This window comes from Rattus rattus, chromosome 14 (assembly GCF_011064425.1).
Source record: "Rattus rattus isolate New Zealand chromosome 14, Rrattus_CSIRO_v1, whole genome shotgun sequence".
Taxonomy (NCBI): domain Eukaryota; kingdom Metazoa; phylum Chordata; class Mammalia; order Rodentia; family Muridae; genus Rattus; species Rattus rattus.
The window spans coordinates 5785160-5811711 of NC_046167.1; the positions used below are offsets into that span (position 1 = coordinate 5785160).

The 26552-nt window shown below is 41.5% G+C and overlaps 1 protein-coding gene and 1 long non-coding RNA gene across 2 annotated transcripts in view; both read right to left on the bottom strand.

Moving 5' to 3' along the window:
* The window catches only part of Mllt10 (MLLT10 histone lysine methyltransferase DOT1L cofactor), a 125762-nt gene that overhangs the window by 26649 nt on the left and 72561 nt on the right, over positions 1–26552 (bottom strand). The window contains exons 10-13 of the mRNA XM_032885013.1: positions 17991–18243; positions 14840–15412; positions 10544–10588; positions 9704–9736 (exon numbers count right to left, since the gene is read on the bottom strand). Coding sequence (XP_032740904.1) covers positions 9704–9736; positions 10544–10588; positions 14840–15412; positions 17991–18243 — 904 coding nt within the window. The remainder of the gene's footprint in view (positions 1–9703; positions 9737–10543; positions 10589–14839; positions 15413–17990; positions 18244–26552) is intronic.
* Positions 1720–2350, bottom strand: LOC116883768. Its single transcript, XR_004385784.1, has 2 exons — positions 1926–2350; positions 1720–1883 (listed from the first exon to the last, which is right to left on the bottom strand). It is a non-coding gene; the product is annotated as an uncharacterized LOC116883768 (long non-coding RNA).

Below are 26552 nucleotides of genomic sequence, written 5' to 3' on the forward strand. Positions count from 1 at the left end.
ACAGGATAGAAGGAGGCCTGCCATTGGATGAGAAGGAAGGATGGGCGGGAGAGAAGTTTGAGGAAAGAGGAGGAGACTGGAACAGGAGGGAGGAAGAGATAGGAGAAAGAGGGAGAGAAGCCATGGCAGGTGACGTTAAGATTCCGCTCTGTGTATTTACAGGTTGTAATTAATGTTCTTAAGGGATGGATGGTACTGGGCTTTGTATGTTTAGGTGGGCAATTATATCTTACCAATTGGGTCAAAGGTTATTGTGTTGTGTGGGCTTTCATGTGTAGATTTAACGGCAATGGAGTGTGGGGCGGCTGGTCTGGGCCACCACAGAGTTGGGATGTGTGTTTCTGGCATGGAAACCTGCCTTGGGAACTGGATAGGTAGAGAGACTGCTGCCAGGCTCAGAGAGAGGCCTTTGGCAGTGTTGATATGGGATGGAGCAGAGCGGGTGAGACGCTTTGTTGACTGAGAATTAAGATATCCAGCAGATATCTTGGGGCACCATGGTGCAAGACCTAGTGGGGGATAAAAGACAGCCATACTTTTTTAATTTTTTATATTTTACAACAACAATTCTTAAGCACAAGTAAGCAGGGTTTAAGAAGCCTGAAGCGGTAACGGCAAGGGAAAGGGCATTTGGTCTCTATTACAGCTAACTGGTTTACAAATAAAGATAAAGCAGGGACACCTCATCCCAGCCACAACAGTGTCACCAACACAACAAATTATGGCGAGGATGTGGGAAAAGAGGACGCTTACTTATTGGTGATGGAAAGGTAAACTTGTGTTATTATGGAGATCGCTGTAGAGATTTCTAAAATAAACTAAGAAAACAACCATGTGACCCAACCTTTGGAATTATATTACATTAACAGAACTCTAAGTCAGCAAACCATAGAGAGATACTTGATCACCTATGCTCCTAGCTGTTCCATCCAAAAAGCCATGAAAAGGAATGAGCCTAGACACCCATCACCAAATGAATGGATAAAGAAAATGTGGTGCCTATCCACCAGGATTGATTCGGGGAGTGGAGTTCACTGCGTGTCCTGGAACTCAGAGATCCACCTCCTTTCCCTCCAGGGTGCTGGGGATAAAGGCGTGCACCACCACTGCCCAGCAACACAAAGACATTTTTTTAAAGATTTATTTTATTTATGTGAGTACACTGTTGCTGTCTTCAGACACACCAGAAGAGGGCATCAGATTCCATTACAGATGGTTGTGAGCCACCATGTGGTTGTTGGGATTTGAACTCAGGACCTCTGGAAGAGCAGTCAGTGCTCTTAACCGCTGAGCCATCTCTCCAGCCCCACAAAGACATTTTTTAGAGCCATAAAGCAAAGGGAAATCAAGAATATAGAAAAAGTGATGTAACTGGGTATCATAACATTAAATGAAATAAGCTAAGCTAAACTCAGAAATGCTGCATATTTCCTCTTATGGGGAACTTAGATTTAGAGAGAGAGAGAGAGAGAGAGAGAGAGAGAGAGAGAGAGAGAGAGAGAGAGAGAGAGAGAGAGAGAGAGACACAGACACAGACTGTGTGTGTGTCTAAATGTGGTGCGCCTGCATGTTCGCATGCAAACACATACATGTATTTAAAAAAAAAAAAAAAAAAAGATGGGGGGTTGGGGATTTAGCTCAGTGGTAGAGCCCTGTCTGGTCCCCAGCTCTGAAAAAAAAAAAGAAAAGGAGAAAAAAAAAAAAAAAAAAAAAAAAAAAAGATGGGAATTAAGTAAGAAACAAGCCTAATCAGAACTAGTAGAAACCATTTCTTGTTACAAGTCTGAGTTACAAGACAATTATCACGGCCTTCTAGATTCCTGTAGGCATACCACACCTACACAATCTAGACATGGCGGGTGAATCTTCACCCTCACCCTCACCTTCACCCTCACCCTCACCCTCACCCTCACCCTCACCCTCACCCTCACCAGCAGGAGAGCAGCAGCTAAGGCATTGTTACACATGCCTGACAACTTGAGTTCAATCCCCAAAATCTATTAGAGAAAAATGAGAAAGCTGACTCCACAAACGTGTATTCTGACCTTCATTCACATCTATGCTGGTGACATCTGCATGCACGGACAAACAAACGGCACGGTTAAGTAGCTCTAAAAGCCACCGTGCGAACACCTGAGAGCCCTAAGGCACAGTAAGTGATCTTGTAGGATCTAAGGCTGAGCCTCTGCTCGCCTGTGCTTTGCATTACAGTTTTAAGTAGTGACTGTAGAAAAGCACCATTTTGTTCAGAAAACTAAACTTTAGGTTGTATTTAAAACAGGACACTGGGTACAGTGGTGGTGCACACATTTAATCAGCCCGCGCGAGGCAGAGACAGGCGATTCTCTGAGTTCAAGGAGAGCCTGCTCTACATTGTGAGGTCCAAGACAGCCAGAACTATATACAAAGAAACTGTCTTCAGGATTAAAACAAACAACAACAAAAAAAAAAAAAAAACAAAAACAAAAACAAAAAAACCCAAACAACAAAGAAAAACAAAAATAAAAGCAAACAAAAAAACAACATAGAATCTATCAAAAGTAGATAAGTTCTGAAATACTAACAATCTGGCTAACTACAGACAGGATGTTTCTACTTTAACCCAAAGTATCACTCACTGTGTGGCTCACTCATTGTCATCCATCTTGCCCCTAACAATACAGGGTTTCAATGGTCAAAACCAAAGAACAAAAACTAGAGCACCTAGGGATGTCTCAGATCAAGGGAAGAGGTCCGCAGAAAGAACCTGGTGGAGTATTATACTGAAAGGAGAGACATACAAAAATAACAAAACAAAACACTGAAAACAGAGATCTTCTCCAAGCAACCACAAAAGAGAGGGTCAAACACATCTACCAATGGTCATTTAAGGCCAGAATAAAAAGTCAATGAAGTGTAACAACTAACCATGGAACGACGACTAACACTTAACAGATTTAGAGACTTGGAGAGGAACCATCAGTAAAGCAGCTGCCATACAAACACAAAAACTTGAGTCCAATCCCCAGAACCCACGTAAAGGCCAGGTACCATGGAGCTCCAACAGGAGGGCAGTGGACATGAGCAGCCAAAGGCTTGCTGGCCAGTCTAGCCAAAAACAGGGCGTAAAGAGACAGCAGACACCCAACATTAGGCATAAATGTTTATACGCATGCATGCACACACAAGAAAATAGGACATAAAAGTTTAGTCATGTTAGACAGAACACAAACAGCACTTTTAGCAAAAGGAATATTTATTTATATACAAAGATGACTGAGAAAAAGGTGTGTGTGTGTGTGTGTGTGTGTGTGTGTGTGTGTGTACGCGCGTTTGTGTGCAGGGGTCGAAGAAGGTTAAAAGAAGGTGCCAGATTCCTCAGAACCCAAGTGACAGACGGTTGGGAGCTGCCATGTCAGTGCTGGGAACTGAACGCAAGGCCTCTGCGGGAGCCACAGTGCCTAATAAGACAATGCTGAATGTGGAGTGTTCCATTTTAGTCAACAAATGTTAGCTTTCTATGACACAATATGTAAAACAGCAGAAAGAACTTGGCCTTGCTATGATCACAGCAAGCATTTATAATCTAGTAAAGCTAGGCACGGTGGTCTGTGCCTACAGTCCCACAATTAGGAGGCAGAAGTGAAGGATTGCAAATCCAAGATGATGGAAGCTATGGACTGACACTGCCTCCAACCTGGGGAGATGAGGGCGAGAGGAAAATAAAGAAACACTACGCAAAACTTTAAAGGAAGGGGTTCAATGCCTGCCACCACGCCTTGCCTTTTACTTAAGTACCAGGGATCTGACTGAGGTCCAGCATACACTTTACCAAGTGCCTTGGCCCTAACAGCTTACAGGTTCTGTCGGTGAAAGCACAGCACACACAGTATCCAAGCTCAGACCTCAGGTGCATACTGAGAGCCAAACAGCGCATGCTCTTTTTAAGGACAAGCTTCTGGCTGAGATAACAACTGAGAGAGTCTGATGCTCTCCGGTATATGATCATAGTCAAAATTACTCAAGTGTTCTGGGTCTCCATATTATTAAACAAAAAGCTACCTTAATTTGACAATGCCCATTTAAAGGTTTTAGCAATGTCACCTCATATTATGGTTCAACAAATGGTAGCTACAGCCATTTTAGCATTTAAAGTACTAATTTAAAATTTCTAGGTTAAGTAAGTAATAATATAATCTTCTCATCCACCTGCCCTTGCCATAATATGAAGCCAAAATTACCATCCAACAATAATCACAGAAGTATGCAACAATAATCACAGAAGTAGAATCCTGAGAGGCAAAGCTGTGGTGAATAAAGACCTTCAGTCTTCAAGGCTCATGGTTTGCTATTGCATTGGGATGTATGGTTTGGATACTGCATTGGGATGTATGGTTTGGATACTGCATTGGGATGTATGGTTTGGATACTGCATTGGGATGTATGGTTTGGATACTGCATTGGGATGTATGGTTTGCTATTGCATTGGGATGTATGGTTTGGATAGTGCATTGGGATGTATGGTTTGGATAGTGCATTGGGATGTATGGTTTGGATACTGCATTGGGATGTATGGTTTGGATACTGCATTGGGATGTATGGTTTGCTATTGCATTGGGATGTATGGTTTGGATATTGCATTGGGATGTATGATTTGGATAGTACATTGGGATGTATGGTTTGCTATTGCATTGGGATGTATGGTTTGGATGCTGCATTGGGATGTATGGTTTGGATACTGCATTGGGATGTATGGTTTGGATACTGCATTGGGATGTATGGTTTTGCTATTATTGCATTGGGATGTTTACAGAGATGACCCAGGCCAAGTGCAATCTACTAATCCTGCTTTGGGGCCCTTTGTGAACTCAGGTTGTGTTATAAATACCACAAAATATTCCTTTCACGGCCCCAAAACATAACGGAAGACACTGATTTTCACTCACAGCTTGACATCATAAACACTTGGTAAGACCTTCTAAATCTTCTCTATCTACTCTTTTTATTTAAGAAGGAAAAAATGGTGGGGAGCTGGAGAGGTGGCTTAGACTAGTATTTGCTGTTCTTATAGCAGACCTAGGTTCAATTCCCAACACAAACTTAATGGCTCTCAACTACCCAAAACTCCAGTTCCAGATAATCTGATGCCCTCTTTTAACTTCTGCAGGCACCAGGAATCCATATGTTGCATATATGTATGTTGCATATATGCAAGAACACATAAAACCAACACTCAGCAAGAGCAAGTGCTCTCCCTACAAGGCCATCCATCCCTCTGTCCGTCCACCACCAAGATCTCTAACATCATTCTCTTTCCATCCTGTACAAGGTTTACAGCTATGACCCAAATCAACCTACATTCATTGAGTCCAATGAACTGAATCCTACAACGCACATGGTCCAGGAAAGTTCTCTCAAGTTCAGAAGAGACAGAAATGACAATGCAGAGAGAGAGTGGATGGCAGTGACTACCCAGTCACTCTCCTGCCCCGCCATCCATCTAGCTAATACACAGTAACCACTAAGAAACACACAATGAGCTGGAAACAGAAATAAAACTGGGAGCAAGAAAACCAAGATAAAACTGCGTTCACCAGAAATATACAGTTAAATTACAAAGACAAGCGTACAAATAAATAAAAATTCATTCCATAATAACTAGGACAAACAAGCAAAAGGTACTTTAACAAGAGCAAAAAGAATTAGATATTCTGCTGTGGTGGTTTAAATGTGCTTGGCCCAGGGAGTGGCACTGGGGAGGTGGGGCAAGGCTCAGATGCCTGGAAGACCATCTTCATAAGATGTAGAGCTCTCCGCTCCTTCTACAGTACCATGCTGCCAGGACACTGCCATGCTTAGTGCTACTGAGGACAGTGGACTGAACCTCTGGATGTGGAAGCCAGCCCCCGTTGAATGTTGTCCCTTATAAGAGCTGCCTTGGTCATGGTGTGTCCTCGCATTAACAGAAATCTAACTCAGACATCTGCTACACTTGCATAGGTCCTCAGAGGCTTCTTGATGCAAAGAGATGCAGAGACCCACAGTCTGGGGTGGTCTCTGCCTGTGTTACCTGCCTTTAATACCCATCCCCGTCCCTCCTCTGGGCTGCTTCTTCCAGCCTCAGTGATGGCACAGGCACCTGTTCTCACTGCAACTCTGATATGCCAGCCACAATTCTCTTTTTCTGCACGAATGCACTTGTTCTATGTACTAAATACCAGTGAATTCATGCTCCTTTCCCTCCAGAAACGGCTACTTAATTCACTGACAACTGTAAGTTTGTGGTTTTTGGTTTTTTGGAGGAGGCTGGTAGGAGCTTGGCTGACTTTCACATTCCTCTTTGAGTCCCCATGATATCTGACTATACCATTAACAAAATTCTATTTGGTTTCTGTCTCGTATTAAGTTTTTTTTCAATTCTTAAGTGCAATGACCAAAAGAACCTTCCTAGATAACAAGTGTACTATGTTTTTCAAAAAAAAAAAAAAAAAAAAAAGGCAAATACTTTTTGTATTTATTGATTTAAAAGCTAATTTTTCTTATGTTCTGAATCAAATATCAGTTATTACTTAACACCTTGCACAGTCTGACTAGTTTTATGTCAGTCTGACTAAAGATAAGAGTCACCTGGGAAGGAAAACCCTCAATTGAGGAAATATCCCCCTGGGTCAGCACAGCCCCTGGGTCAGCACAGCCCCTGGGTCAGCACTCCTAGGTGCTATAGAAAACAGGCTGAGCAAGCAGGAGGAGCAAGCCAATAAGAAGGGCTCTGACATGGTTTTTGCATTAGGTCCTGCATCCAAGTTTGTGTCTTGAATGCCTGCTCTTACTTTTCTGGAAGATACCTTGGCATCTGACCGTTATAAGCGGAAATAAATCATTTCCTCCCAAAGTTGCCTTTTGCTGTGGTGTTTTCTCAAAGCAGCAAGAAAGTGACTGACACGTCCCACCCGAGTGGGACGGACTGCGTGTGCTAAATGTGTACGGAAACTGGATGACGTCTGCTCATCTGTACCAAACAGCAAACTGCTCTCAGCAGGCAGGACAAAGGCTGCGTCCCCAGCACTGTGTATCCTTCACTCTGAACTCTTCCCTATTACAGATCATGAATCTTCACGAGGTTTCTTCAAAATGCTACTAATAAAAACGTATCCCGGGTTGAGGATTTAGCTCAGTGGTAGAGCGCTTGCCTAGCAAGCACAAGGCCCTAGGTTCGGTCCCCAGCTCCGGGAAAAAAAAAAAAAACAAAACAAAACGTATCCCATGTTTAAATTGTATCCCACCAAAGCAGGATGCATTTATTCTATATACACCCCCCAAGCATAATAATCTCCTATATGAAGAGAACTTAATGTATATTTATTTATCAAATAGAGGAGACAGACCTCAGTCCTGAAGAAAAAGGTTCTGTATTTTACAGATTCTTGTACTAAGGATAAGTGTTCTCTATGTGAAAACTAAGGATTTTAGGTACTGATACCACTCTCTAAATCACAACAATTGTTTTGACTCCCCACCAAGAAGAATGTAAGCCAAGAATTGATGATTTAAGAGTATTATATACCTTACAACATCTGATCCTGCCTTCTCGTAACACATATGCAGAAGGCATCATAAAGAAGGAAACAGAGGTAATGAAAACACAGCCTGACACACAGCCCCCATCTATAATCCCAGCATTTGGAGAGTAAAAGCAGAACTAATACTTATGGTATCAGGGTCATCCTTAACTACACACGGGGGGGGGGGCAGAGACGGGACGGGAGGAAGAGGGGGAGGGGAGGGGGAGGGAAGGGGGAGGGGAAGGAGGAGGAAGAGGGGAAAAAAAAAACCCAAAAAGATTGCATGGAATGAAGGAATGAAGAGTAATAGAATGTTTAGATGAAAATACTGTGAATAGCATTTCCATAGTTACAGGCCAAGTACTTAGTGTGAAATAAAACTGTCAGTAAATATACAGTAAACAAAACTAGCATGAAATACAGGAATTCTGAGTGACCTAAAACAAGGAGATCAAGTGAGTAACCAAATTTCCTCAACCTGATATATGACGCCATCTATGGAAAACAGCTAACAACAGAAGGGAGGACAACTAGAAGCCTCTGTGTAAAGCAGTATGACCCAGGAGCGTGTGTGTGTGTGTGTGTGTGTGTGTGTGTGTGTGTGTGTGTGTGTGTGTGTGTGTACTTCCCAAGTCTATCTCACAGAGCTGGAAAGGAGACAGTATTCCAGTGCTAAGGAGAGAAGATCCGAGGACTGGCTGTGCAATCGAGAGGAAAAGCACTGCTATTCATCTTAATGACGAGAACGTAAGTGAACAGAAACCATGTCTTCCTGACATCAGAGTGTGCAACAGAAGAACTAGCACATACTTAGCAGAAGTCTGTGAAAAAGGGAGTCTGAAACTTTCCAGCAAACACAAATACACATACCTGCAGTACATGTGTGCACATATTAACAGACAAGACACACACACCCCAGTTAAGAAGCAGCAAAATGACAATGTGGTTAAGAGTGCTTGCAGCACAGCCCCTGATAATGCTACAGCCTACACTGCCCTCTCATCTCTACACACCACGCTCTGCCATCTCCTGCACGTGTGTATGTGCGCGCGCACACACACACACACACACACACGTGCACACACACACACGTGCACACATACATATACACACCTTTTTTAAGTAAAAAAGAAAACAAAGTGGTACATGTCTATGGCAGTGTGGTTAACCTGACTTTAACATTAAACAATAACAACAAACCAAAACTTCAAGTTACTCTACTGACAGGTGTATTTTTTATCTGAAGGGTTAAGTCACCATAGACTAAAAAACATTTACTGGAAATCCATTTTTCATTTGCATTTTCAGCTAAAAAAAAAAAAGGTTCATTCACATCTTTTCTCTGTAATGCAGGATGAAGGAAATACTTGTATTTCTCACTCAACCTCACCTGCTAAGACCCACATTAATAGTACTAATAATGGGAAGAGATATTTTCAAGGTGAAAAAGAAAAAAGCAGGTAAAAGCACTCACCACCAAACTGAGTTAATCCATGGCACTTATGGGAGAGAGAATGCACTCTTCAAAATGTATATGCATGCACACTTACAAATAGAACATCATTTTAAAAAAAAAATTAATGCAAAAGGATTACAAAAAGTTGGGGAAACTAAAGAAATCTTCTCACACTCCACAATAATGACCAGCATTATAATTACACTGTCAATGAAAAGTGACAGAATTTGCCTTATATGCTGACTTGGACTCCAAACAGAAGATATAACTATAGTGTGAAAGCTGGTCCCAAAATAGATACAATTTCAAATACTTATTCACTACATAAAATGCAGGAATAAAAGTCTTAAAATAAAATTATATGAAAAAACAAAATTCACATCTCACATTGTGGTTAAAATCAAGTTTCTATTGTTTTTTATTGTAATTTCTATAATTACATTAGTGAGAAAGATCTAGAAAGTAGTAGACTAATTTGCAAACACAGAACTTTCAGAAACAGACAATGGCAGACAGATGAACCTGACTGACTGATTGCACCTCCAAAGACAGGATACAGAGCTCTGAGCTACAGAACAACTCATTGGCTCCCCAAAGCACTAGACTCTATCTAATCAATATACCATGCTAACTTTCAATTGAGCTTTTTGATAAAAGGCAACGTTTGCGATAAGTGAACCAGCAGAGAAGATCTAATAAAACTTACCATTGTGTATTGCATTCAGCAACTCTGAGAAGGCTTTTAAGTAAGGAAGAAAGGACGTCAGGTTAAGATCATTCTCAAACACAGAGAAAAACACAGGCACAGACTGAATCAGCTTAACAAAGTCTCAGTGCGTCTGTCTCCCAGACCTACGGCTTCAACTATAAAACACAAGGCTTTATTCACTATTCCACAGCGTAGCTCTCTAAATATTACATATCTCACTTAGTAACACATGGCCTAGCAACTGAGACAATATGCCAGGTGCACTGTTACAATAGTGACACTCTTTAGTGTAATATATTTTTGAAAATTGCTTTAAAAATGGTATCAACATAGTATCGCTACAGGACGTAACAATCAACCTTAAAGAACAATCTAAAGATATAAAACAAAATTTCATTATGCCTTCTAACCTTACAGAACTTTTATTTTTACCTTCTAAACTTCAATATAAGTTTCAACACATATAGATGTCCAAACCAAAGGTAACTGATGTACAAATACTGAAAAATTGTATCTACATTAAGGCTAAAATGGCACCCAAATACTGAAAACAGAATGTCACCATGGGAGAGATCACAATTGTAAAACATAGGTACCATAGTAAAAAACCAATAATACTTAAAATTTGCACTATTTGACTGTAATACCGATCCTACGCACAAGAAAAAGCAGTATATGAAGGCATCTTTGTAAGAGAAAAAAATCTACACAATAAAAATCGAATGCATTTTGGAAAGTAGAACTTAGACCCTCAAAGGTATACACATTAACATAACAGAAAGGTCCTGAACTAAGGAGCCCGAAAGCCCAGGTTACTAACCCAGCTGGACGACTTACTAGTTGTTGGACAAGCTCCATCATGTCGATACTGCATGGAAATTTCTGTGGATACGGAAGAAAGGGAAATTAGCAAAGAAATTGCAATAAACTTAAGGTCAAAGAAACAGGACAGAAAAATGGGGGAAATGTCCTAAACAGAATTCCAATGGCTCAGGCTCTAAGATCAAGAATTGGTAAGTGGAACTCATGTCATAATTACAAATTTCTCAACCTGTCATTAAAAAAGACAACACAAGGGAAGGGGGAATGGGAAGAGAAGGGTTACAACACTTTTAAGGCAGGGTCTAAACTGTATGGCCCTTAGATGACCTACAACTTCCTATGTAGACCAGGCTAGCCTTGAACATACAAGAGGTTCTCCACCTGCCTCTGCCTGCCTAGTCCCAGGTCTAAGGGAACATGCCATCATATCTGGCTTCTTCCCACTTCATCAGGGAGAAGGACAACTTACAGATAATAAATGACTTCTAAATTTAAAATTTAACCCAGAGGAAAAATTAGCTTTTTTATATCAGAACAATGTTAAATTATTTGCTTAAATTTGCTCATGCATTCCATTGGTTAGAGATGACTGACAGTTTTATTATCTGTTGAATTTCATAACAAAATTGATATCAAATAAGGAACGTAGCTTCAGCACTTAGAGCTGTAATATTTGTATGTCTTAGTTTCTTCTCGTAAGTAATAATGCTTAACCCGTAAGTGCTTAACCCAGGGCCTGAACATTTCAAGCACTCATCAGCAGCGGCCGATGTACCAAGCTTTGACAACAGACTCTTCACCCCAACTTCTCAGAAGAAAACACTGTTCTGGTTATGAAACTTGTATTAGAAATGAGTAAAATGACTTAAGTTTGTTTTATAACTTTAGTAACTTTAATAACTTTAAAGTATTTGCATATTAAAATTTTACTGATTTAAATCTATAATATCTTCTAATGGGAATTCCCTCTGGATGATTATAAAAACAAGGTAAAAGAAATATGAATTAAGGTTTTTACTGCAACTAATGTACTACAAATTCTGTTCTCTGAAAGGAACATTACTTTGCATGTTTAAAATCTCTCTAAATCTATAACAGGTTTTTTTAAAAAATAAATCTCTTAACAGCTATAAATTAGTAATTTTTTAATTCCATTAATCTAAAGATGTGCATTTTAAAGAAGCACTCAAATGTAACTTTGAAATTCAAATTCTATGCTACAAAATTACAGGACTCAGTGAAGATCACAAAAACAAATTTAAGCTTTATGTTCTAAGCAAGGTACTCATTGAATTATAATTTTTGCTAAAAATTATATGACCCCAATTTTTCACAAGTAAATTTATTTAAATTTGCTTTCTGTGGCAAAAGGCTAAGGCTGATTGCTAGGCCCTTATGGTCTCAAAGGAAAAATAAATAAAAACATTTATTCAAATGTTCAGTATATTTAAATCTTTTTAATGAACTTTGTTCCCACGGTAATTTATTTTTCCCACCTCCTGAAACAGTAGTTCTCAACCAGAGGCAATCTGGGCCTCCTGGGGACTTAAACAATGTCTGGAGACATATTTATTATGGGGGAGTGCGACTGGCAACTAATGAGAACGGGTGAGGGATCCTGGAAAACACCCTACAAAAGACAAGTACCGAACACCGAGAACACCCAACCCAACATGTCCAAGACACCAAGACACCAAGCCTGAGGACGGCAGGCTTATGTGGCCATGTAACAGCTCCGCTACAGGCCCTACAGGGGGTGCTTTGTGATCTATTACAAACAAACAAACAAACAACTTCAGGCTGTCCAACCTTAGGCCACCGTCAGGCACTTATCAACTGCAGGACAGGGTCGTCAACAGCCCTTTATTAAACTGCTCCCAAAGGGGATGAAAATGGCAACTCAATGAAACACAACACATCAGATAACATCCCTGTGTGTGTGTGTATGTATGTATGTATGTGTGTGTATGTATATATATATATATATATGTATGTGTGTGTGTGTGTGTTTATGTGTGTGTGTGTGTGTGTTTCTTTCTTGAAACTGTCCCTGTTATTTCTGTCTACACATTTTCTTCTGTATCTGCAGAATATACAGCATAATGAGTATTTTCATATGTCTTCATCTCATATCATGTCTTCCTTCTCTTGGGATACATAACATTGTCATTATCCATGATCATGTTGTATCACAGCTGAATCTTACTTCAGCAATCAGAAATCCACAGCTACACCAAAGGGGTGAAGTTTACAGTCAAGATGTGTTAAAAGCTGCTTACTTCATATTCAAGAAAACTAAAAACAGACAAATGAAACTTCAAACTGTTAAGGGTTGGTGGTAGAGAGAGGGCTTGGTAGATAAGAGTATTTGTTGCTTTTCAAGAGGACCTGGGTTCAACGCCGCATGCACACACGCATGCACGTGTACACACACACACACACACACACACACACACACACACACACACACACACACACACACACACACACAGAGAGAGAGAGATTTATAAATTAGAGATGTTAGCCTCATCCCCAGGAGATCCAATGCCCTCTCTGACACCCCTAAGAACCCACACAGGTGACATCACAGATACACATAAATGAAAATAAAAATAAATCTTAAAAAACACAGGCTGGAGAGATGGCTCAGTGGTTAAGAGCTCTGACTGCTCTTCCAGAGGTCCTGAGTTCAAATCCCAGCAACCACATGGTGGCTCACAACCATCTGTAAAGAGATCCAATGCCCTCTTCTGAATCTGAAGACAGCTACAGTGTACTTATATATAATAAATGAATAAATCTTAAAAAAAAAAAAAAAAAAATGAGGGGGCTGGAGAGATGGCTCAGAGGTTAAGAGCACTGACTGCTCTTCCAGAAGCCCTGAGTACAATTCCTAGCAACCACATGGTGGCTCACAACCATCTATAATCAGGTCTGGTGCCCTCTTCTGGCCTGCAGGCACATACACGCAGGCAGAAAGCTGTATGACGTATAAATAAATAAATGTTAAAAAAAAAAATATGAACACAAGAACCTGTGGTGGGCCATGGTGGTGCACGTCTTTAGTCACAGCACTCACAGGCGGAGGCAAGCCAGCATCTTAGCTCTGAAGCTGGACTGTTCTACATAGCAAGTTCTAAGCTAAGCAGAGCTCCTCAGTGAGATCCTGCAGCCATCTCCAACCCCAGCCCCACGGCATCCTATGCACACTTTTGGTCCCTAAGGGCATCAGGCACTAACATGGAGCACAGACACACAAGCAAGCATAACCCAGAACACAGAACCCGCGTCTTTAAAGAGAATGAAATACACGCTTCCAGTCTTTTTCAGAATTAAAAAGACTTGTAACACAACTACAGGCTACACAGAGGCAGGCCAGTGCCACCCACACACGGGCACAGCTCTACCTCAGCACCAAGAAGACACAGACAACTGAGCCACAGCCAATGTCGGACGTGATGGTGCTGGAGAGTCAGCTCTAGGCAAAACTGGAACATTTCAAAATTAAAAATAAAAGCAAGCTTTCAAATCTATGAAATCAATTCTCATTTCAGATAAAAAAAAAACCACTAAATACATTTAAAACAAATTTTAAATCATTTCAGATATAACTTGACATAAAATCCTAAATTTATCAGTTATGAAAAAAAAGGCTCCAAAAATCCACGTTATTTATATACAATTACTAAGAAAGTAAAAACTAAAAAAAGCGGTTTAGCAAAACAGCTTTAAACACCAAAAGCGAGTGCAGACATGTTCCTATCTAAAATGTGAGTCCTGGTTTGGTCATATACACTATGCAGGTGGGACGAAGACACGGGTGAGGGCTAGTGCACTGTTTATCTACATTCAACTAAACAACCTGAGAGTGACGGTAAAAACGTTAACACCAAATAGTGTTTCTGGGCCTGTAGGATCCTTTCCATCAGGGACTGAAAGCTCCAAGGTCAGTGAGAGGGCTCAGAAGGTTGACAACCTGAGGCGGGCATGGTGAAAGAGCGGTCCTCCACCTCCACAGGTGAGCTACAGTGCACGCCATGTCCTCCCAAGTGCCCAGGCAAGCTAACTGCAACTCCCCACACTGGGGCTGATCCAGGAGGACGAGGCTCAGGCCAGCCTTGGCTACAGAATGAATGATCCTTGCCTACTTAATGAGCTCTAGTCTTTAAAAACAAATGATAATAAACTTAAAAAGATAGAGGTGAACAAATGTTGCGGGTAATTAAATGTAACAGCTCTTCAGGCGCACTCAGAACGACTGCTCAACTCTCTGGGGTCGTGAGAGAAAGGGCAGCAAGGCACAGCCCCTACCTGAGCCAACCGGGGATGAGCCAACGCTGAGACTCTGCAGACTTCCATTCCTGAGCAGCGTGGGAGACTTCTGAAGACTAGAGCTTGTCACACTCCCCGCAGCCGATGCGACGGATGATGTTGGTGAAGCAGAAGAAACCGAGAGGTGAGAAACATTTTCTTGGTTCTTGTTTCCTTTGGGTCGGCCAGGGCCATGCTTGCTTTGTTTATTCCCTTTCCGTTTCTTTTCCTTCACGGCTTCCTCCTCTTCTACCCCAGAAGTCTGAGCCCGCTTATACCCTGCTGTAGGAAGGCTGGAGCTGCCCAACTCCCCAGGAGAGCTGTCAAAGCTTTTAGGCTGTGAAGTCGCACCTGAGGTCCCAGGGTGACCAACTAGAGAGCTAAAGCTGTTCACCCCTGCATCCTGGCTCCCAGGCTCCCCTTTATGTACATCTTTGGTTGACGATGGCGGCTGCGTGTGAGTGTAACTGTCATTCCGCAGGTCCGAGTCAGTGAAGCTGAGGAAATCCTGGGGAGACTGCACTGAACTTCCAGAAGATGACTTTACACTGCCTGGAGTTCCTGAAAAACTGCCTGTAACAACAGACAGACAGACAGACAGACAGACAGACAGACAGACACACACACACACACACACACACACACAAGGGAGAAGAAGATAAATTGCATAAAATGTTCCTCTAAGCAACAAATTACAATGATCAAAAAGGACTTCTTAAATTACAAAACCTAGGTCACTCCTATGTAAAAATATGAGAAGGGTTACTACTGAAATCAATTTTACCTCTAAAATTATCTTTTAAAAATGTCAAAGGTAGTATCATACATTAGCTCTGAACTTGTAGCCTGCTCCTAAGACGAGCATTTATCAGTTTCTCTGCTTCCCACCAAACACGCTGTCGGAGGCACTGTACAGGAAAGGCTGAGCAGAGACAAGAGTGTCTGACAACTACCGGGTGCCCGCTCTCCAGGGCACAGACAGTCTTTTCCAAGCATGGAGACACAACTGTAAATGTTACAAATTATAATAAGACTGAAAGACATTTCTCAGGTTGTAAGTTCTAACAGCAGGCCTTACCCATGATTACCTTACTCAGCCAGATCTACCCACCCATCAGAACTTGACGTCACGTCCTAATTTACACCTTATATTCTCCTTGTCCTATTTCCATGAAGGTTCGTAATGGAAAACCAGCCATGAAGATCATCTCTGACTTTAAAAGTGAAGGATCATGTGGAGAGATGGCATAATGGTTAAAGAGCACTTGTTCCTCTTTCTTTCAGAGGACCCAAGTTCAGCTCCCAGCACCCACATGGTGGCTCAAACACCTGCAACTCTAGTTCCAGGGAAGCTGGTGTCCTCTTCAGGCACTCACATGGTATACAGACATGCACAGACGAACACTGACTCACATACATAAATCTTAAAGCAAAGAGGAAAAGTCACGGAAGAGATGGCTCCTCTCTGCCTCTTCTCAACTGCGTATTCTCGCCGTACCTCCTCTAGTCAAAAACACTTGGCAACCCTATCATTATGAACCTCCAAGCCCTTGTCTGCCTGGTAGAAAACTGCCCTGGAGCCAACAGTTTGACCCATCGTTCTCATTTCAAAATGCACTCTCATGTTTGCCAAATGAAATGAGCGACTAGACAGAGTCAGCTCTGGCGGCTGCCTCAGGAAGGCTCCGCGGCACAGCGCCTGCACAGCTCACGGACACCACTGGTCTCGATCCGCACACGCACGCACACGCACATACACACACACCCCCAAAGAAAAGTAGTATTTAAAAAAAAAAAAAAAACAGATACTTTAGCTCAGTGGTAGAGCGCTTGCCTATCAAGCGCAAGGCCCTGGGTTCGGTCCCCAGCTCCGAGGAGAAAGTATCTGGTACACATAAGTATTCCGAACTTCTCAGCAAGCTCTGACAATCTGAGACACTCCCTCTTCATAGCCTGATATTTTATTATTCCAGTTCTAAAACACATTTTCTACTATGCTGTAAGAAGTTAAAAAGATTCTTAGATATTCCAAAAGTATAGGAGCAAATTATCAAATGGATTAGCACGTTATAAAAATAAAAACTTAAGAATACCAACCAGGACTAGCCACCTACACTACAACCCCTGCACTTGGAATGCAGAAGAAGAAAAGAGCAGATTCTGCATAGGGTGTCAAAGGCCACCTGGGCTATGTCTCAAATTAAATAAACTGTTTTAACAGTGTTATTGTGTGAATTCTGGTAATATAACATTCAAGATGTGAATGAAATTACATGTAAGGTTAATTAAAATTTGACTAATTTTCAAAGTGGTATAAAAATAACTCTTACTTAAGTATAATAGCGACTTTGGTGCTCTGTCTGCCTGTGCTCACTTAACGTTTTGTTCTAAGAGGATATGCGCTCACATGTCCCACAGAGTTTACTACTAGTATGAAATCTATAAATAAATTTTAATGAAAGGCCAACAGATCTACCTACTCTTTACAGAACAAACACTTCGGCAAAGGTGAACGGCAGCCATTTTCATTCACTTCCGGGGGAACAATGGACACAGTGAACAAGCTATTTATTACTCTCCCCCCCCAAATTTTAAATTTTCTGATTTTCAAGATATATGTTCATATTTAAAATTACATAAAACTGACATAAGCGTATACATTCTGAAATCCTATGGTCCAGTTACACTGAATGGGAAGCACACTAAGATACGACACAATGTCAGGTCCGCAGGCAGCCGGCTCTCACGTCCTTAACCGCATGCTCTGTAGTAAGCGTACCCTTAGGGCGTATCATGATTTAAGATCTAGCTTAGATTCCATAAAAGTTGTTCGGTTCTTATTTACCTACTAAAGCACAGTTCTATAGGAAAATCAATAAAAACGATGTATAGAAAGACAATTCCTCCTCTTGAAAAAAAACTACATCTTTTTTCCTCCATAATCTGAATGTCTATTCTATAGCTATAGCCATTTAAACATTAAAATTATAGCTTACAAACACAAATCATTAGATATAAAGAGAGCAAACCTTGCAGAAACATTTTAAAGCACAACACTATTTTTGGAAATAATCCTATACTATCAACTAACTTAATCTAGAATAGTCATTAGTAAAAAATTACAAACAAAGCATTAATCAAAATATCATACCTTGTGGAAAGGGGCTAGATGCGGACACCGTTGTTCCTGGATTTCTTCCACCACCAGGCTTCCTTCCCCTTTGACCTGAGCTGTGAGCTGAAGATTTCTTCCCTTTGCCCTCTGACCTTGCCTCTGAAACATCTTTCCCACTAGAGGTGTGGGCAGACACTTCCTGGAAATTTGCATTTGTAAATCTTGCTGCGGTATCTTCCAAGCGCTTCAAGGATCCAGATATGGAGTTGTTGCTAGTGCTTGTATAAGTCTAACATTTTGATTTAAAAAAACAAGCAAAAAAAAAAAAAACAAAAGACAAAATAACAGGAGAAAAGAACTAATTATATTTGGCTGAAGAAAACTATGAATAAGCGCTGAATTTACAAATGTGAATATTTCCATTATAAAGAAGTCTAACAAAGAAAATCATTTTGGAAACATAAAACCATGGAGCTGTTTTCTAGCCCTTTTTTGCTGCTGTTTTTGCCGTCTTCAGGATCAAACCCAGGGTGTTCCATGTGCTAGAGCAGCACACTGTGCCCTGGCCTTGTGCCTACGGGACACCATCACTTATTTTTTTTAAACATAATTGATAAGATGGCTGTCTGAAGAACAGACTGCAGCAAAAAACAACTGACCTTGGTAATATACTTTAAATAATACAGAAATACCAAAGATATTCATTTCTCAAACATTATTTTCAGCAAGTATATATATATGTGTGTATGTATATGTATATATTATTTCTTTCAACAGGTTGCTGGGTTTGGGTCTAGGAGTGTGGAGCACGTCGCGAGTGCTATGCTAGTCTTTCTCTATCCTCCCCGTAAGCACGTGTGCTGACAGAGCTGACAGAGACCCTGCCTCACAGCCATGACACGACAAGCTGCAGTGCTCACAACAGACCCTAACCATTGGTGAGGACAAGAGACCACCAGGCTCCTCCTGGGATGCAGCAAGAACACCACCAGAGTGTAGAGGAGAGCTTCAAAATGGAAAGATTCTCTAATTCAAGGAGACTTATGCGATGCACATGTGACTAGAAGAAAGTAAGACGCAGACTGCGTCAACAGCTACTTTCTGGCTTCAGTGGCCATCTTAAAGACAAGTGTGCCCCGACACTGAGCAGTGAGTGAGCGTGGGTACATTTTAACCAGACGGTGCTGATCAACACGATTCAGCATCCCTTGGGAGTAAGAATTTTATCTCAAAATTACACTCTCAAGCATCTGAGGAGTCTAAACTCACCGACTAGCTTGAACTACCAATAAAATTTTGAATAAATCTTTGTGATGCATCTAATATCAAATTTAATGTAAAATGAAAACTTTTGAAGATACAAGTATTAACTTCTCACATGTAACACTCTGTATGACAATAAATTTGAAGTTGAAAAATAAAATCAATTTTCAAAATGATTAATGTGATTTTTGCAAATTAATGTTCAAAAGAAGGAATAGGAGAAATGTTTTAAAAATGTAAAAATCTTGGGGCTGGAGAGATGATCTGGCACTGTTCTTCCTACCAGGTCCTGAGTTCAAGTCCCAGCACCCACACGGTGGCTCACAGCCGTCTGTAGTGGGATCCGATGCCCTCTTGTGGTGCGTCTGCGACAGTGCAGTGTGCTCACAGAGATAAAACCTAATTACTGCCACAAGTCTGCTACCACCCTCAAATCCTATCAGCTCTCTGCCAAAACACACTTCAACAATAAGTCCAGTAGCATCTCATAAAAATGAAAGTCAGCCCTCTAATCAACTATATATAATCCACAAATGAGATCAAAAAAGGCTCCAAAGTCTGACAGGAAAAAAATAAACAATGCCTTTAACAAACCAGTCAGCTGACAAGACTTCATGCCTTGCTTTACAAAGGCGAACAAGTTCTAGAATGGGAAATCAATTTGCAAACTACCCCATCTTTCTGTTCAGATACATTTTCCCCCAAAAACTGGGGGGTTCAGCACTCCTCACATCTGATCCTTGTATGACCTAATGAAGCTTAAAAAATCATCTAAATCCACGTGGCAGCAAAAAAAAAGAAAAAAGAAAAGTCATCTAAAAAAAACAGGAGTACACTCCTGTGCTTTGCTCAAGCATCGAAGAAAGAAAGGATGAAGAGAAAACTGAAATACTCTAAATAAGAATGCAGTAGTCACATCCACAAGGCAATTTTAAAGAGTGCTAGTCAATTTTCCCATTTATTTGAATGTCGTTGTTTTTATTCTAAAATTTACGTCTGTCCATGAAGGGGATATTGGGGGGGGGGGTGGCAATTAGAGAGCAATGAGTAAATAAACAATTAAAATTCAGTGACAAAAAAAAAAAAGAAGAAAAATAACGTCGGATAAGGTTCAAGTGGAAATTTCTGGTTTCTTTGGAAACTCAGTTGTCATATGATGTTCTGCTGAAGCAGACACAGGAGAGGGCGTGTGGTGTGTAGAAAGAATACAGACAGTGGGGAGGCTCTGGCAAGGTTCCATGGCTCTGCCTTGGTCGTCTGCTCGCCGATGCTCGGCGTTTGCTCGCCCTGCAGTGACTGCTCCTCTTTGCTTGCCGAGACCTCACAGAGTAACTCGCCACAGAGTTATCCCCTGGCGATATTCGGGGAGCTTCTCAATGCTCCCGTGGACTTCAGCCAGTCGGTGGAGCCGTGCAGTTTGTTCTGGATGGAGCTGCCTTTGCTGATCTGTGCGTGGTGACTGCCAAGTGAACTGGACCACAGAAGTTGATCTGGGCTGGTGTTTTCCTAGAGAACTGGACTGCTGGTATCCAGATTGGAATTGGCCCCAAAGAACTATTTCTAAACAGATCCACATTTCCCTTACTAACCTTTCCTTCCACTACCTTGGGTGGGGTGGTGGGCTACAAGGGAAGTCGAGGCCTTTAAGAACCCTTATTGGAGTGCGTTTTAAAAATCTAAGCCTACAACATATTTTAATTATTTTTCTGCGCCTTCTAAGTTTTCCAAAAGTATCTGACTTATGGGAAAAAAAATTAGCTATGTCACAGGCTGGCTGAGACCTGTGCTGGAGTTGCGCGAGGTAGTGGAACCCACAGGACATAGGTAGGGCCCGGTGTGAGGAGCTGGGCAGCGGGGACGGTCAGCCCATAGCCCCGTTCCCCTTGAGATCAACAACAGTTGGCCTCTACCACATGCAGGCAAAAAGGAGATCAAGTACCTACAGACAGCAGCCTCTGAAACTATGATGTAGAAACCTCTCTTCCTTATAATGGGGTCTGCCATCACAGCCATCGAAAGCTGGCTAGCAAGCCCCTGACGGAAGGCGATAGTCTTTTGTTTTTAAGTGCATGAGTGTGTCGCCTGCACCAATGAAGGGAGTACAGCAGGCGCATGTTCACTGCCTTCCTGTTGAATCCAAAAGAAGGCGTCAGATACCCCTAGAACTCCAGCTGTGTGTGGTTGAGGGCCCTCGTGTGTGCTGAGGACTGAAACTATGTCCTCCACAAGAGTCACAGCCCTCATACCCACTGAACTATGGCTCCAAAACAACCCATCCCCACTTCCGTTTTACATATACTAATGTAGTTCGTCAAAGCTTCACCTGGTTTTATTTTATGTATGTGGGTGTTCTATGTACCACCAGTGTGTAGTTCCTGCAGAACACAGAAGAGGGTGTCAGATTCTTTGGAACTGGAATTACAAATGGCTGCTGGCCACCATGTGGACACTAGCAACCAAATCTGGGCCCTCTGCAAAAGTAACCAACGCTCTTAACTACTGAGCCATCTCTTCATCCACACGATAGAGTCTTTGTATCGTTTCCACTAGAAATAATACTATTTGGCTATAAAGAAAATCCCTTAAAGCATGCAAACATTTACATATTGTGATAAGCAATCTAATAATTAAGATTGGGGGGTGGGGGGGGCGCAGTGGTAGTGCACACCTTTAATCCCAGGACTCTAAGAGGCAGGTGGAGCTCTAGGAGTTCAAGACCAGCCAGAGTTACAGGACAGCCATGGCTATAGAGAAATGCTGCCTTGAGAAGGAAGAGAAAGGGGGATGGGGGGCAATTTTTGTGTTTCACAAAGTTGTTTTAACAAGGTACAAAAACTATTCTCTACTTCAAACAAAAGTCTTACATTTATTTTGAATGAGTGACTCTTCCATAGAATCGAAACATTGCAGTTATGGTTTTATTAAAACCCCATGCTATACTGTACAGCTGCACAAGGAAGCTGTCATTTACACTGGCAAGGAGACAAAGAACTGCAACCATCAAGAACTGCAATCCTGAGCTGGTATAAATATTGATCAAAAACTTAAAGTAGAATTATGAGGGTCAAGTGTCTTAGCAGAGCCACAGATTTTCCCTAGATAAAGGAGAGCCAGGTATAGAAACTATCTTCAGTTAGAAACAAGAGTGTAGGAAGACTGGGTCTACATACATGTCCACGACAGCTAAAGCTATATTAAAGAGCCTTCCGCTGACCTCCACATACAGTATTCGAGGTAATGCAACACGACACGCGCACGCGCGCGCACGCACGCACACACACAGTGAAAGAAATAACCCAAGAGACACATATAGAAATGGATATGTGCATGCTATTTAACTATTTCTGGCAGAAGGCAATTACTGTGAGTTGTTTTTGTTTTTCTAACAAATATGGCCTAGAGCAGCCTCAGTGTCTCCATCCTGTAGGCCACGCTGCCTGCTTCTGTGCAGCCTGTTGCTGGTCTGCATAGACAGCCGCATGCCCACCCATGTTCAACCCAGAGTTGCCTGTCAGAGTCTGACTTCCTGAAATTATGTCTTGCCTGCCTGTAGTTCCTCCCATTGCCCCGGGTCTCCCAGATTCTCCTCTTCTCCAGGCTTTGGAGAAGCCCTAAATGGCACAGACAGTGTGATAGTGGCATTGGGAATTCAGAGACAGAAGTTTACTGCCAGTAAGATTTGCTCCATCAGTGATCTCCTGGCTCAGTGAGAGATCCTGAATAATATCAAGAGCAGAGTACGAAAGGAAGATCTCTGACATTTACCCCCACTTTCACATTCGCACGCATATATGCGTCCACACGTGTAACAACACACACACAAATATTCATAATCTGTCCTTCAACAGTAAAGGGCTGAACACAGTCAAAAAACAAAATTAAGGTCATATGCAAAATAATGCAAAAGTATCAGAGTAAATTAGAAACAAATAACCAAGATATATGGGAGACATTTCAAAACTAAGTAATACACCTCGAATTAACCAATGGGTTAAACAAGAAATAAAAAGAAAAGACAAGGGCTGGAGAGATGGCTCAGTGGTTAAGAGCACTGACTGCAGCACTGACTGCTCCTCCAGAGGTCCTGAGTTCAAATCCCAGAAAAAAAAAAAAAAAAGAAAAAGAAAAAGAAAAAAAAAGAAAAGAAAAGACAAAATATTTCCTATGTATTTTTAAGAAATACCAAACACCAAAGTTGAAAAAGTATTATTTAGAGGTAAGCTTCTATCAGTAAGTGTCTACTCTAGGAGTTCCAGTTTACGCTCCAGCATAATGAGCTTTAAGTCTTTAATTTATCCTAAAACAAGTGAAAAACTTAACAAACTAAAAACTTACCAGCTCTTCTGCTGTCAGAAAAGGGAAGTCACAAACCCAAGCAGTCAGAGAAAAGCAATGTACCTCAACAGAACCCTGGTCAAGGTTCCTAAACTAAAACTGGGAACTATTACAAGGTAGCCATTGAGAAGGCAGACGCCAGGCTAAGGAAGACACACCAGAAGACAGCACTTACGTTTGTGAATTGAACCTTGAGAAACTCAGCAGGTCCTCACAGGGAATCTATAAAAAGCCCTCAGGGCTTTGCAGAAAGGAACCATGGGAGAGGACTTAGAAATCCTGTTCTGGTTTTTTGTTTGTTTAATGTTCTTGATTTATAGTAGGGGTGGGGTTTACTACGGTGGACATACATGTGTAGAGGTCAGAGGAAACTTGTCAAAGCTGGTTCTTTAATTCAACTATGTGGAGTCTGGAATTCAACTCACATTGTCAGGCTTGGCCACAAGCCCAGACCCAGTCCAAAGCATTCTGTTCTTAACAAGCCCTATCTTAGAAGAAGTCAGCTAGCCATATCCTGATGTGCTCAAATTTTAGAAGTGGTGGAGGTGGGGGAGGCAGATACTCTTATCAGGACAACCCTTGTCTCAAGAGAGGAGAAGGGATGGTTAAAGCTGAGAAACAATTACGAAATTTAGAATTCAGGTCACAGAAAAACTTTCAGGCTAAGACAATTATGCAAATAGAGAAAGCTTTCTCTACATACACCTCACCCCCCACTATATTACTAAGGTCTATCCATTTATTTACTTTCGTTCCTATGACTGGGTCACTGTGTCTACTGCAACAAAAGTAAAAGGTACTAAAAGGGAGAAAAAAAATGAAGTTAAGAGACACAGCAAGAATATCAAGATTAATGGAAAAATAATTAAAAATATGTGTATGTGCTTGATGTGCTTAATAAAAGGTAAGGTAACCGCTAACTGTACGTCAGCATTCTGGAGGCTGATACAAAAGGACGGAGACGGAGACCACTTAGCGCAGCAGCAGATCCGCTGTTCATGCTCCCTGCCTCCTCACCAAAGAGAAAGAAAGAAAAAAGGGGAGGAGAGGGGAAGGGGAGGGGGAAAATACACAAAAATCACTAAGGATATAAACAGAGATTTAAAAAACAAAATCAACAAAATGAAAAGAGTAACAATTATAGTTCCTACTAACCTAACTATATGAATAAAGTGCCTTAAACATGGTGGAAACACAAAGATTGTCAGAGTGTATCAAAATTCAAAGGCCAATTACATGTGTGACCTTCAAGAAACCTACCTTCACTGGTTAACCATAACCGTCAACTTGAGATCTAGAATCAACTGGGCAAATTCAAAGGATTTTATCTTAATTAATCGTGTAGGGAGACTTCACCTTGTTGCTGCTATAGGTACGACAGCACATGACTTAGGTTGTATAAAAGGGAAGAGCTTAGCATAAACATTCCCTTTCCTTGCCTCCTTTCTGCAGCTGAAGTGTGATAAGCTTCTCTCTCACCCTCTACCAATAGGACTTCTCTGCTAAGACGGACCGTGCCTTGGAGCTATGGGTCAACAAGAACTGAAATTGCCTTTATCAATGTATTTATCACAACAGAAAAGACAGACATGAATTCAAGTACAAACACACATAGCAGGGAAGAAACAGAAAAAGAAAAGTACGCCAACACTAATCCAAGTAAAGCAGTGCTTAAGATGAAGACAGCAGACTTCAACACTCCATGATCAAAGTTAAGAATGGCCACCACGGAGGTCAGCATGGAGAAGAATGCAGATCGATCCATGCTTATCACCCTGTACAAAGCCTAAGTCCAAGTGGATCAAGGACCTCCACATCAAACCAGACACACTCAAACTAATAGAAGAAAAAGTGGGGAAGCATCTCGAACACATGGGCACTGGAGAAAATTTCCTGAACAAAACACCAATGGCTTATGCTCTACGATCAAGAATCGACAAATGGGATCTCATAAAACTGCAAAAGCTTCTGTAAGGCAAAAGGACACTGTGGTTAGGACAAAACGGCAACCAACAGATTGGGAAAAGATCTTTACCAATCCTACAACAGATAGAGGGCTTATATCCAAAATATACAAAGAACTCAAAAGTTAGACCGAGGGAGACAAATAACCCTATTACAGCATCAACCATCGACTGCTACAGCTGAGCACAGTGTTGCACCCGAGAGGTTCCGGATGTCACAGACAGAGTAGAAATGCTGTTATTGGGATGAAGAGATCCTAGGAGAGAAAGGTGGGAGAGGGGGAGAGCTGACAGAGAGATTCAGTAAAGAACTGAGGTTTGTAAGACTCTTTCCAGTAAGAATCCAGGCTACCCAACAACTTCACTTGTGGTGAATGAGGCAGCAGGGCAACTCCAGACTGTCTGGCATACAGAGCAGGGCTGTGGTAAATTTTTATTTTATTTTCAACTGCTGAATTGTATTAACACATCCTGATAGCCAATAATAAATTGGCAATGTATACAAACTCTGTGTGTTCAGAACAAACCCTCTTCTCCTACTTATCTAAGGCAGAAACTAGGAAAGTAAGTCTTCCCTCTGATACCTCTGACCTTTACGAGAGTCATGAGGTGTTCATGCTTCAATGTCCTCCTTCAGCATGTGCCCAGCTGTCACTGTCTCAAGTCTTAGTGCCGCCGTCACTAGGCTATTAACAACCTCCTTACAGCCTCCCTAGGTCCAACTCTCCTCTGCCTCTACTCTCCCTTCCCCAATCTCTTTATGGCAAAGCAACTAAACACCTTATCAAACTAAAGTTACACCTGGCTTAATTCAGGTTCTTCCTAACAGCTCACTCTTCTCCCCAAACTACGAGACAAGCTCCACACTGGCTTACCTAGTCCTCCACAGCGAGGCCCTTACACTGGCCTCATCTGCACTGCACTTCCTCACTCGCTACTCTGTCACAGCGAAATGCCTCACCCTCTTCTGCTTGTTTTCATATTAATTGTATGAAAATGTAAATGCCTAATAACCTAGGTAATACTATGAACCAGA